General features: G+C 45.5%; 1 protein-coding gene across 6 annotated transcripts in view; it reads left to right on the forward strand.

The window, feature by feature from the left end:
- ITSN2 (intersectin 2) overlaps nucleotides 1–13,829 on the forward strand; it is a 225,262-nt gene that overhangs the window by 201,365 nt on the left and 10,068 nt on the right. For all 6 annotated transcript variants that reach the window (XM_068280241.1, XM_068280247.1, XM_068280245.1 and 3 more), the window contains exons 35-38: nucleotides 1,755–1,876; nucleotides 4,517–4,599; nucleotides 5,901–5,984; nucleotides 7,512–7,685. In XM_068280241.1, the coding sequence (XP_068136342.1) occupies nucleotides 1,755–1,876; nucleotides 4,517–4,599; nucleotides 5,901–5,984; nucleotides 7,512–7,685 (463 nt within the window). The remainder of the gene's footprint in view (nucleotides 1–1,754; nucleotides 1,877–4,516; nucleotides 4,600–5,900; nucleotides 5,985–7,511; nucleotides 7,686–13,829) is intronic.

Here is a 13,829-nt window from a genome sequence, read left to right on the forward strand (position 1 = left end):
TTTTCAACCAAATTGACCATGTGACTATTATTACTAAGGCTTTGTTCGCATTATAAATCCCAAGCACAGTGCGCTTTTTTGAGTGTTTTTTTAAAGCGATTGTCCATGCGGTTTTTATTTTTTTGCAATTTTTTTTTTTTTTTATGATCGCTTTTGTTTGGCGATTTGTGTTTTTTCTTTTTTCTTTTTTCAGCAGGCAATCTGAAAGTGAAGTCTTTGCCCTGGAACTGAATATCTTTCAGGGCCTGAGCCCACTGATGTTGTTGTACCCGCTTCTATCCGCTTTTCAGCATCTCTAACATTGATGTGTAACTGAAAAGCGGACACAACTGCATCAGTGGGCTCAGGCCCTCAATGTACTTTGTAATTAAAAGCGCTCAGCGATTTTCCTATACCTTCCATTGAAGCGCAAATGCTCTGAAAATGGTGCAGGGCCTGCATTTGCGATTGGAAAAAAAGCTCATCGCTCATGTGAGAACACTCACATTGGAATTCATTGCTCAAGCGCTTTTAAAGCGCTTTTTAAATTCACCACCACTTAAAAAAAATCTTAAAGCGCTCATAATGTGAACAAGCCCTTAAAGTTGTTTTAACTACATCTTGAAACTCTGACCATTAGATGCTCTGGGAGGGCCCCCTCTCATGCCTGGCACCAGTGTCTGATGACTTTTGTGCCCTATAGAAAGTCAAGTTAGTGCAGTGCAGTGTCTGCTTCACTGCTGAGAGGCCTATTTATCAAGTTGTGTTATGATGTAAACTGTTATAAAGATGCAGTGAGGCACGTCGCAAGCCCCACACCTCATTTCTCCTCAAGAATCGTTTGGTCATTTCAAAGAGGGCAAATGCTATTCAAGGCTTTGAGACCCCAGAGGGGATCACAAGCCATTCCCAGTCAAGGGGGCGGACTCTGTCAGTCTCTGGCTGCTGGTATTGTGACAGGTGCTGCATGCAGTTGTTATCGCATGACTGCTAAGTCACTGAGGTGTCCCGGCAGGTGCTGAATGCAGCTGCTATCACATGACTGCTAAGTCACTGAGGTGTCGCAGCAGGTGCTGCATGCAGCTGCTATCACATGACTGCTATGTCACTGAGGTGTCGGGGCAGGTGGTAAATGCAGCTGCTATCACATGACTGCTGAATGCAGCTGCTATCACATGACTGCTAAGTCACTGAGGTGTCGTGGCAGGTGCTGCATGCAATTGCTATCACATGACTGCTATGTCACTGAGGTGTCATGGCAGGTGCTGCATCTAGTTGCTATCACATGACTGCTATGTCACTGAGGTTTGCGACAGGCGCTGCATGCAGCTGCTATCACATGATTACTACATCACTGAGGTTTGCGACAGGTGCTGCATGCAGCTGCCATCACATGACTGCTATGTCACTGAGGTGTGGTGGCAGGTATTGTATGCAGCTGCTTTTACATGACTGTCACTGATCTTTCAGCCCTCTGTAATCCAAGTGTGGGCTGCAAATATTTGCTACCCAGTGTTACTATAGCTATTTTGTTATCCACTGAACATCACTTCTCTACAGCTCTGAATAAAGTTAGTAAAGCAAGGCCTAGGTCACAACTTGTTATGTTATTATTGTATAAACTATGCTAGATATTCACTAATATTCCCTGATATACTGCAGGCTGGCTGAATCAACGTCTCTCTTCAGAGAAATGACAATGGAAGTCACAGAGAGGTTTCCTGTGTCTCCTGTTACTGACATTGCCCTGTTTGTCTCCCTTTGTTTTACTAAAGCCAATTTTCCTAAATGAAGTTTTGGTGAAGCTGCCAAGTGACCCGTCCAGTGACGAGCCCGTGTTCCACATCTCCCACATAGACCGGGTGTACACCCTCCGCACTGACAACATTAATGAAAGGTGAGTCTTCCTGTGGCTCTTTAGCCAAACACTTTTTATATGGTGGCCGAATGTGCAGACTTACTTCAACCATCCTTGGCTCAACCAAATATGTTCTCTTCTTCTGTGCTAGAGATGGTCAATGAGATGCAAATAATTTTGAGTTGATGCATGATTATGAAAATTTTGAGTATTAATTTATGTAGCTTGACAATGAGCCAATAGAATTTTACCTCAGCAGGATTTGGGACTGAACATTTAAAGCTATAGCAACTCACTGACTGTTAGAAGAGTTGGATTGTGCACATCCATAATTTTTTCACGTACAGTGATCTTTTGCAGTAAAGCTGTGGCTATAGGGTCATTTGCATCTCACCTATTTAAATAAGATCCTAGGGAATGCATGCTGGAGTGTGAAGGAGTGGAAGGAAGATCTGAGTGTGGGTGTTGGTGGAATCCGGTTGAGCCTTTATTCCCTGATTTTAAATTTTATTATTTTATTTTGTGTGATTAGATGTCTGTTTTGAAGGTTTTTCATTAAAGTTTTGTAATTTTTGATTCAAGGTCTCATGTCACCTGCTTTCTATTACATAATTTAGTTCACATTACTAGTTGGAGACCCAATCTGAGACTAACACACGGTTGTCAGAGGTGTATAACACCCTGTGTGGACGTATATGTGTAAAAGAAGAGGACCCATTTTTCATAATTAATTTTTTGGTTGGTTCATGTTTAAGCCGATTACATTTGCATGCAAAATTTGCATAATGGTGCATCAACTCCAAACCATTTGCTTCTCATTGCCCTTCCCTATTATGTGCCTAGAGGAACAGCTGGAGATGGGATTTTCCAGAGATTGCTTATGAATTCAGAAACAACTATTTCAACAGGAACATTTCTAACCTCAGCACTGGCCAGAAACATGAGGTTGTCGATCAGTGTGCCAGTATGACCCAAATCTGATCACGATTGCTGTCACACGGTCTGTAGATGCAGAGACCACTGGATAACTAAAGATCTGCATTAGAAGCACAAGTCGCCAATGATGGAGCAGAGAGGTCGGTACACTCAGATAGGAACCCAGTATAACAAGTTAGAACTCTTCACTGCAGAAAAACATGCTGAGATATATCATATACCACCATCAGGAAATGCAGCTTGCTTGGAACTGAGAGGAACACAGAGAATACAATTAATCACAATACCATAGAGATCTTCACATCATTTTACAGACGGTGACATCTTGTGGTTGCTTTACTATACTGCAGTTTAAAGTAATCCTGTTGACACTACCAACAACCTACTTTGTGTGGCTTCTCAAAAATGCTGAAAGCCTTCAGTGGCTGGACAACTAGAGGCGGCTCTCGTACATAGCTTTGTACTGCACCAGTAAGGGTCGATATTGGTCACGATTTCTGCTAAATTCTTGTGCAGCAGAGTGGTAGGACACTTAAGGTGGCCCAGGGCCAGATTTACCATAAGGCACTTTAGGCATGTGCCTACAGTGGCCTACTGATGAAAAGGCTGCTCACTTCCCTCCCCCAGTGCCTCCCTCCCTTCTTCCCTAAGTCCTGATGAGAGTGTAAATGAGACGTTACTCACCCCGGTCTCTGCATTCCACTGACGGGATCTCCCTTCAGTCAGGGGCACTTCTAGCCACTTAATACTGAGGGTACCTCTGGCTACCTAATACATGGGGGGTACCTCTAGCTACTTAATATAGAGGGTACTTCTGGCTACCTAATACTAAGGGGCACCTGTAGCTTCCTGTGACGGGCAGGGGAAGTAGGGGAGCGGTGACAGCTGGGACAGCCAGGGCATGAGGTGCGGTTTGGTGGGGGTTTGTAGGTTCATGGAGGGTGAAGTCTAAGGTGCCAGGACAATCTGATCAGAGAGGGATGTATTGCCTTTTCAACACACTGCCTAATCATATCCAAAATATTCCAGCATGAAGTCTATTGGAAATAGTCCTGCTGACACCCCCAAGTGTATATGTGCCCCCCCTCCTTGTGGAGCATGGAAGGCTTACCTGTCCACTGCCATGAATCCTGGCCTCCTCTGGTGTCCGGCATGACAGTGAGGGAGCACCTATACCACATGACACCGACGTCGATACACGCCCCTAATGCCACATGATGTAGGTGCTCCTGGTGATGCTGGACACCAGAGGAGGCCAGGATTTGCATCGATAGACAGGTGAGCCTTTAACACTGCACACAGGCACGGTGGGACACTCATTCACTTGAGCGACACTGGCCCGGGGTTAGTTGGTTGCCACGATTGTATATCGAATGCTGTTACAGCCGTTCACCTGATCAGACGCTTGTGACCGATATCTTCCATCTTTCCTAATCGATCAAAGATTGATTGGGCGGCCATGTTGCAGCACCACTTTTCTTCCAATTCGTTAAATTTATTGAATCAGTTTCATTGGCCTGCAATATCTAGCATTGTATGGGGTACCCTTAGACAATATTTGGAAGATGATCACTGCTTTTTTTGATGAACCACTGATTGAATATGGTGTGGGTACCTTAAGGACAAATCATAACCATCCATTGCTAAGATGTGACCCATTCCTCTGTGACTCCGCCCTGCGTCTCCCTCACATGACATCGCGCTGGCTGAGCTGACTGTTCTGTACAATCTCTCCTGTTCTAGGACTGCGTGGGTTCAGAAGATCAAAGCTGCATCGGAGAATTTCATTGACACAGAGAAGAAGAAAAGAGAAAAGGCATATCAAGGTATGCCGCATGCATAATATCTACCGTCACAGAGGAGGAATCCTGCCTGTTACCCACAACCATATCCCTCTCACTTCAGGTCTCCTTTAAAGAGTCATTGTTGCTGTAAAGTTATTAAAGCCCTCCCCCTTCCAGACACCTTCTCAGACATGAGTGTACGTGCGCATGCTTGCATACACACTCACACACCACACCAAACACACCATGCGCATGCTTAATTACTGTCAATGGTTTTCCCTTCTTGGGAATCCTATAGAACAGTTCCTGGGGCCACTATGCACACAGCACTGTTCTCTTGATTACAATGCCATCCTTGTACCTACATAATGGCACATCCCAGAAAGGCCTAGTGCACACCAAAACCCGCTAGCAGATCCGCAAAACGCTAGCGGTTTTTCAAGCGTTTTTTTCTTATTATTATGAAGCGGTTTTGTGTAGCGTTTTTTGTGTAGCAGATTACAGATATTGTTACAGTAAAGCTGTTACTGAACAACTACTGTAACAAAAACCGCTCTGATCTGGCGTTTTATCAAGCGTTTTGCGTTTTTCCTATACTTAACATTGGAGGCAGAAACGCCTCCGAAATCCAAAAAATGCTGCAGCCCGGGAGTATGCGTTTCTGCAAAACGCCTACCGCTCTGGTGTGCACCAGCCCATTGAAATACATTACCCTAGCGGATCCGCACCCGCAAGCGGTTCTAAAAAATGCTACCAAAACCGCTCGGTGTGCACTAGGCCAAAGGGAACACAAGTTACATTATTGGAAAATGTGTGGTGCCACTGATAACTGTACTTTCATGTGAAGGTGCAGTCATCCTTTAAAGAGGAACTTTAACCCAAGGTTGAAATTCATTCTAATCATCAGGGACATTGTGTTGTTAATATTGTGGTGAAACCCCTCCCACAGTGTGATGTCATGATCATGGTCCTGACAGTTAATGTCTGTGAACCTCGTTACATTGTGCCAAGTATAGCCAACTGCCAAGCATACAGAATCTCCCTTTGCAGAACGTTCGTTGACTGAGAGTTCTATGGACAGACATCACCCGGCAGGACTAAAGATGTGGCCGCCTGTGATAAATGTCAGAATGTAAATCTGGGTGAGAAAAGCTTTTGCAATGGGCAAACACTGCGTTAGCAGCTCGTGATATGTCACCTCAGCATTTTTTTTAAAGGAGTCCATTTTAAGGTTGTTGTTTTTTTTGTTTTGTTTTTTTAACACATTCAAGCATAAATATACTAATTCATATTTCTGCCATTTGTTATCTATGGCCTTTTCATAGTTGATTTTCTTTGTTCAGCGAGGTCTCAGAAATCCTCCGGAATTGGACGTTTAATGGTGCAAGTCATCGAGGCGGCTGAGCTGAAGGCCTGTAAACCTAATGGTAAGGGCATACTGCATACTGACCAGGACAGTGACTCACTGACAGCAATGTGCAAGTGCTCCCGTAAAGGTTGTCAACATTGGAATGTGCAGATTATACACATTCAGATTGCCCAGCTGTTATAATAGTTTTATTCACTACACTCAACCAGTAGAGTGCGCTATGGGCATAAGGATTAGAGTATTTTGGGAGCAAAGATCGCCCATAAAACAGCACTACCCTGTATTCAAAGGGATACATTACTGGATGACATATCTTCATTCAATCATGTTGCATTCCATATAAGAACTTTAATGAATAAAAACTATTAAAAAACAAACCTCATATGCTAAACCATATACCATGCAATTATATATCCGTATATCCAAAAATAAATCAATACCAGTGAATATGACACTTGCACACTGTCTAATTAGCCAGTGTGTCAGTATGTGAACCCGGGTTCAGAGAAGTACATAAAAGCTGAGTGCAAAGTGCCAAACGTGCAATAAATGAACGATATTCAATAGGGAAACAGCATTATCAAACCAATAAATCCAATCACATTGTGAAAAAAGCATACAGTGATATAAAGGGATAATGAACAGTGCATTGCTATCATAGATATGATGCTGACAGGTGGCTGAATGTTTAATAAAAGGTTTTATTTTACCCAAATGGACAGGTAGCAACAAGGTATGAACGGAGATGGATTTACCATAAGGCAATGTAGGCACATGCCTACAGGCGCCTGATGATGGAAAGGTGGCTCACTTCTCTCCCTTAGTGCCCCCTTTCCATTTTGCCTATGCAGAGTCCAGAGCGCATTGTAAATGAGAGGTAACTGACCCAGGTCTCGGAATTCCAGTGACCAGATCTCCCTTCAGTCGGGGGCACGTCAAGCTACTAAGCAACCTAATACTTGGGGGCACCTCTAGCTACTTAATATTGAGGGTATTTCTGGCTACCTAATACTAAGGGGCACCTGTAGCTTCCTATGACAGGCAGGGGAAGTAAGGGAGAGGTGACAGCTGAAGCAGCCAGCACACGAGGTGCTGTTCAGTGGGGGTTTGAAGGTTCATGGAAGGTGAAGTCTAAGGTGCCAGGACATCTGTGCCTACAGGCTCCTATGATGTAAATCCGGGCCTGGGTGTGGATCAGTCTGAGCTGAGTATCAGCCGTGTCAGCGGTGACAATTCCCATGCGGGCATCACCCCGATTTGTCAAGACCGAGACCATTATTTTTTGGATATACTGATAAATGATTGCATGGTATATGGATTACCATCTGAGGTTTGTTTTTTAATTGTTGTTATACTCTAAGTTCTCATATGGAATGCAAAATGATTGAATAAAGATGTGTCATTTATCCATTTGAACACAGAGTAGTGCTGTTTTATGGCCGATCTTTGCTCAGCTGTTTGTTATAGGTGCACATTTCCTGTTCTGTGCAGCTTGCAATAGAGGGGATTATTGAGTACTTTTGGAGGTGTCATTGCAAGGATCCTGAACACACTGAAGTGATGCTGTGACCTGTTTGTCCCACAGGAAAGAGTAACCCATACTGTGAGGTCAGTATGGGATCTCAGAGCTTTACCAGCCGGGCCATGACCGACACCCTAAACCCAAAGTGGAACTTCAACTGCCAATTCTTCCTGAAGGACCTCTACCAGGATGTGCTGTGCATCACTGTGTTTGACCGAGACCAGTTTTCTCCTGATGGTGAGTCTGCATTGCTGTGTCACAACAGGAAGTAGTTCTTCCAAGGTAACTTGTGTGATCTCTAGATGGTGACATGCTTCCTCCACAGAGCTTCATAGTTGGAGCCTCCAGTATCTGCAGCACAGCTGGGACAGCCTGAGAGATCTCCATACCTTCCTGTGCAGAATCTATTACTGAACATAATCATGTGGGCTGGTGTATCCTCCATGATAACAAAGTTCCCATAGCCAAACAAGACCTTCCCCTTGTGCATTAGAAGTATTGACCTGAGTAACCAGATTCTGAGTATGCCATGAAGCTGTAATAGAAAACTCAGTACCATGCATTGTTTTCCTGGCTAGCTTTAACTCCTGAATAGTGATGCAGAAGTTGTGTGGTGCGATGAACCAATCACAAGGTGAGGAAATAACATTTTAGAATGTGATTGGCTGCTGTGGTGTTTTTGAGGACATGCTTAAAGTGAACCTGAGGGATGTGTGATATGGAGGCTGACATATTTATTTCCTGTTAAACAATACCAGTTGCCTGGCTGTCCTGTTCATCAGCTGGCATTAGTAGTGCCTGAGTCACAACCCTGAAACAGACATGTGGCTAATCCAGTCAGAATTGAGTCAAGAGCACCTGATATACTTGTTCAGGGTCAATTGCTATAGGGACATGGGATCAGGGGCCAGCCAGTCAATTTGCATTGTTTAAAGAGGAAGCGACCTTAACATTTGATACTATAAAAAATATCCGATGTGTTGCTTAACACTGCTTTAATAAATAAAAGTCTATGTTTGCTGTACTATACCTGTCAGATGTCCTTATTTATGTTACTGCATTGCTAGTAGACTGCGCAGCCACATGTTGGTTGGCAAGTTTACAGTGCCATCCAGCTGATTTCCTACTTCCTCCAGCAGCTCCTTTCTCCAGCAGCTCCTTCCTCCAATCACTGTGCAGCATGCAAATTAGCTTATGGTAGTGTACAGTTACAGTGATGTCATCTGGCTGCGACTGTGTATGCAGTGTCTGCCTGTGTTTTCCAGCCTGTCATTTTTCTGCTCTGTATTTTGTCTCTCTTCTGCTGACAGAACTATCCTCGGCCGTCAGTTCTACCCTCATTCCTTTGCTGTCAGGGCTATCCTCTCAGCTTGCTCTGCTGTCCTTGTGATTTACACACTGTAATCTGTTTTTGACAGTGCTATCTTTCATTGTAAATCAAATGTTTCTCTCCCCCTTCTTTCTTTACTGCTTACTTGACAGCTGCAGATCTTTATTCTAATGCCCCAGTATGGCTAGTTAGAATACAGTGCTGTTTTATGCTGGGCATACACGGATCCAATTATACGCCGGATCGAGCCAGCGCATCCCCGCTCGTCCGCGCGGATCGATTCCCGCTAATCCCCGCCGGTGCTCCTTATCAGCCGCTCGATTCCCCGCTATTGGCCGCCGGCGGGGATTGAGCGGGGAATCTATCCGGCAGGTCATCGAACCTGTCGGATATTATCAATTGAGCAATCAGCGGCTCGATTGATAAGGAAAGAAACTGCCGTGTATACCCAGCATTCGACAGTGTTTTTGAAAACTGCAATACAGGTGTCCCCCCCAACCTTTACCGGCCCGGGGACCACTTTCCGACCAAATTTTTATTTGGGGGCCGCGGGGGAAGGGGGGTGTTTTGGAGTGCGTGCGTCCTGGTGGACGGTGGCTGGCGGGGTGGGGGTGTCATAGCTGGCATAGTTGCCCCAGTATGGCTAGTATAGTTACCCCAGTATGGGTAGGTAGTGCCCCAGTATAGCTAGTAAAGTGCCCAGTATAGCTAGTATAGTGCCCAGTATAGCTAGTACAGTGCCCAGTATAGCTAGTACAGTGCCCAGTATAGCTCCAGTAAAGCTAGTACAGTGCCCAGTATAGCTAGTATAGCCCCAGTATAGCTAGTACAGTGCCCAGTATAGCTAGTATAGCCACAGTATAGCTAGTACAGTGCCTAGTATAGCCCCAGTATGGCTAGTATAGCCCCAGTCGGGCTAGTACAGCGCCCAGTATAGCTAGTACAGGGCCCAGTATAGCTAGTACAGGGCCCAGTATAGCTAGTACAGGGCCCAGTATAGCTAGTACAGGGCCCAGTATAGCTAGTACAGGGCCCAGTATAGCTAGTACAGGGCCCAGTATAGCTAGTACAGGGCCCAGTATAGCTAGTACAGGGCCCAGTATAGCTAGTACAGGGCCCAGTATAGCTAGTACAGCGCCCAGTATAGCTAGTACAGCGCCCAGTATAGCTAGTACAGCGCCCAGTATAGCTAGTACAGCGCCCAGTATAGCTAGTACAGCGCCCAGTATAGCCCCAGTATAGCTAGTACAGTGCCCAGTATAGCTAGTATAGCCCCAGTATAGCTAGTATAGCCCCAGTATAGCTAGTACAGTGCACAGCATAGTTAGTATAGCCCCAGTATAGCTAGCATAGGGCCCAGTATAGCTAGTATAGGGCCCAGTATAGCCCCAGTATAGCTAGTACAGTGCCCAGTATAGCTAGTATAGCCCCAGTATAGCTAGTACAGTGCACAGCATAGTTAGTATAGCCCCAGTATAGCTAGTACAGTGCCCAGTATGGCGAGTATAGCCCCAGTATAGCTAGTACAGTGCCCAGTATAGCTAGTACAGTGCCCAGTATAGCTAGTACAGTGCCCAGTATAGCTAGTATAGCCCCAGTATAGTTAGTATAGCCCCAGTATAGCTAGTACAGTGCACAGCATGGCTAGTATAGCCCCAGTATGGCTAGTATAGCCCCAGTATGGCTAGTATATAGCCCCAGTATGGCTAGTATAGCCCCAGTATAGCTAGTACAGGGCCCAGTATAGCTAGTACAGGGCCCAGTATAGCTAGTACAGGGCCCAGTATAGCTAGTATAGCCCCAAGTATAGCTAGTACAGTGCCCAGTATAGCTAGTATAGCCCCAGTATAGCTAGTATAGCCCCAGTATAGCTAGTACAGGGCCCAGTATAGCCCCAGTATAGCTAGTACAGTGCCCAGTATAGCTAGTATAGCCCCAGTATAGCTAGTACAGTGCCCAGTATAGCTAGTATAGCCCCAGTATAGCTAGTACAGTGCACAGCATAGTTAGTATAGCCCCAGTATAGCTAGCATAGGGCCCAGTATAGCTAGTATAGGGCCCAGTATAGCCCCAGTATAGCTAGTACAGTGCCCAGTATAGCTAGTATAGCCCCAGTATAGCTAGTACAGTGCACAGCATAGTTAGTATAGCCCCAGTATAGCTAGTACAGTGCCCAGTATGGCTAGTATAGCCCCAGTATAGCTAGTACAGTGCCCAGTATAGCTAGTACAGTGCCCAGTATAGCTAGTACAGTGCCCAGTATAGCTAGTATAGCCCCAGTATAGCTAGTATAGCCCCAGTATAGCTAGTACAGTGCACAGCATGGCTAGTATAGCCCCAGTATGGCTAGTATAGCCCCAGTATGGCTAGTATAGCCCCAGTATGGCTAGTATAGCCCCAGTATGGCTAGTATAGCCCCAGTATAGCTAGTATAGCCCCAGTATAGCTAGTACAGGGCCCAGTATAGCTAGTACAGGGCCCAGTATAGCCCCAAGTATAGCTAGTACAGTGCCCAGTATAGCCCCAGTATGGCCAGTATAACTAGTATAGCCCCAGTATAGCTAGTACAGGGCCCAGTATAGCTAGTACAGTGCCCAGTATAGCTAGTATAGCCCCAGTATAGCTAGTACAGTGCACAGCATAGTTAGTATAGCCCCAGTATAGCTAGCATAGGGCCCAGTATAGCTAGTATAGGGCCCAGTATAGCTAGTACAGTGCCCAGTATAGCTAGTATAGCCCCAGTATAGCTAGTACAGTGCACAGCATAGTTAGTATAGCCCCAGTATAGCTAGTACAGTGCCCAGTATGGCTAGTATAGCCCCAGTATAGCTAGTACAGTGCCCAGTATAGCTAGTACAGTGCCCAGTATAGCTAGTACAGTGCCCAGTATAGCTAGTATAGCCCCAGTATAGCTAGTATAGCCCCAGTATAGCTAGTACAGTGCACAGCATGGCTAGTATAGCCCCAGTATGGCTAGTATAGCCCCAGTATGGCTAGTATAGCCCCAGTATGGCTAGTATAGCCCCAGTATGGCTAGTATAGCCCCAGTATAGCTAGTATAGCCCCAGTATAGCTAGTACAGGGCCCAGTATAGCTAGTACAGGGCCCAGTATAGCTAGTACAGGGCCCAGTATAGCTAGTATAGCCCCAAGTATAGCTAGTACAGGGCCCAGTATAGCCCCAGTATGGCCAGTATAGCTAGTATAGCCCCAGTATAGCTAGTATAGCCCCAGTATAGCTAGTACAGGGCCCAGTATAGCTAGTACAGTGCCCAGTATAGCTAGTATAGCCCCAGTATAGCTAGTACAGTGCACAGCATAGTTAGTATAGCCCCAGTATAGCTAGCATAGGGCCCAGTATAGCTAGTATAGGGCCCAGTATAGCTAGTACAGTGCCCAGTATAGCTAGTATAGCCCCAGTATAGCTAGTACAGTGCACAGCATAGTTAGTATAGCCCCAGTATAGCTAGTACAGTGCCCAGTATAGCTAGTACAGTGCACAGCATGGCTAGAATAGCCCCAGTATGGCTAGTATAGCCCCAGTATGGCTAGTATATAGCCCCAGTATGGCTAGTATATAGCCCCAGTATAGCTAGTACAGGGCCCAGTATAGCTAGTATAGCCCCAAGTATAGCTAGTACAGTGCCCAGTATAGCCCCATTATAGCCAGTATAGCTAGTATAGCCCCAGTATAGCTAGTATAGCCCCAGTATAGCTAGTATAGCCCCAGTATAGCTAGTACAGCGCCCAGTATAGCTAGTACAGCGCCCAGTATGACTAGTATAGCCCCAGTATAGCTAGTATAGCCCTAGTATAGTGCCCAGTATAGCTAGTACAGTGCCCAGTATAGCTAGTTCCAAATTGGAAGCCACTATAAATCATGATTAAAATCAGGCTTAATTGCCTCAGGTTTGTGCATGGGAGACAGCGGGTTACTTATCCAGAAGTCTGCAGGCTTCTATGTATCCCACGTCTTGCACGTGTCCAATGGGACGCGTTCCACGACTCACTACCGCGCAATTTCTCTTTCAAGAAGGAAGTGCGCAGTAGTGAGTCATGGAACTCGCCCCATTAGACGTGTGCAAGACATAGAAGCCGGCGGACTTCGGGGTACTTAACCCTGTCTCCCATGCACACACCTGAGGCAATTAAACCTCATTGTAAGCATGATTTCGAGTGGCGTCCGATTTGGACGCCATCCCTGGTCACTGATACGATGCAGGAATTCCTGAGAGCAGTTAGTGGCATGAGGCAGGGAGTCCCCAATATACAGTACAGACACACCTTCTCATTCAAAGAGTTTTCTTTATTTTGATGACTTTGAACATTGTAGATTCACAGTGAAGGCATCCAAACTATGAATTAACACATGTGGAAGTATAGTACATAACCAAAAAGTTTGAAACAACTGAAAATGTCATATTCTAGGTTCTTCAAAGTAGCCACCTTTTGCTTTGATTACTGCTTTGCACACTCTTGGCATTCTCTTCGTGAGCTTCAAGAGGTAGTCACCTGAAATGGTCTTCCAACAGTCTTGGAGGAGATCCCATAGATGCTTAGCACTTGTTGGCCCTTTTGCCTTCACTCTGCAGTCCAGCTCACCCCAAACCATCTCGAATGGGTTCAGGTCTGGTGACTGTGGAGGCCAGGTCATCTGGCGCAGCACCCCATCACTCTCCTTTCTGGTCAAATAGCCTGGAGGTGTGTTTGTGGTCGTTGTCCTTTTTAAAAATAAATGATGGTCCAACTAAATGCAAACCAGATGGAATAGCATGCCGCTGCAAGATGCTGTGGTAGCCATGCTAGTTCAGTATGCCTTCAATTATGAATAAATCCCCAACAGTGTCACCAGCAAAGCACCCCCACACCATCACACCTCCTCCTCCGTGCTTCACGGTGGGAACCAGGCATGTAGAGACCATCCGTTCACCTTTTCTGCATCGCACAAAGACACGGTGGTTGGAACCAAAAAGCTTTTGGGCTGCAACCGTTGGCTGTACTGAGCTGAAAAAAATTGAAAAAAAAAAAATCGCAATTATTAAGATCATTATT

This window comes from Hyperolius riggenbachi, chromosome 4, assembly GCF_040937935.1.
Source record: "Hyperolius riggenbachi isolate aHypRig1 chromosome 4, aHypRig1.pri, whole genome shotgun sequence".
Lineage (NCBI taxonomy): Eukaryota > Metazoa > Chordata > Amphibia > Anura > Hyperoliidae > Hyperolius > Hyperolius riggenbachi.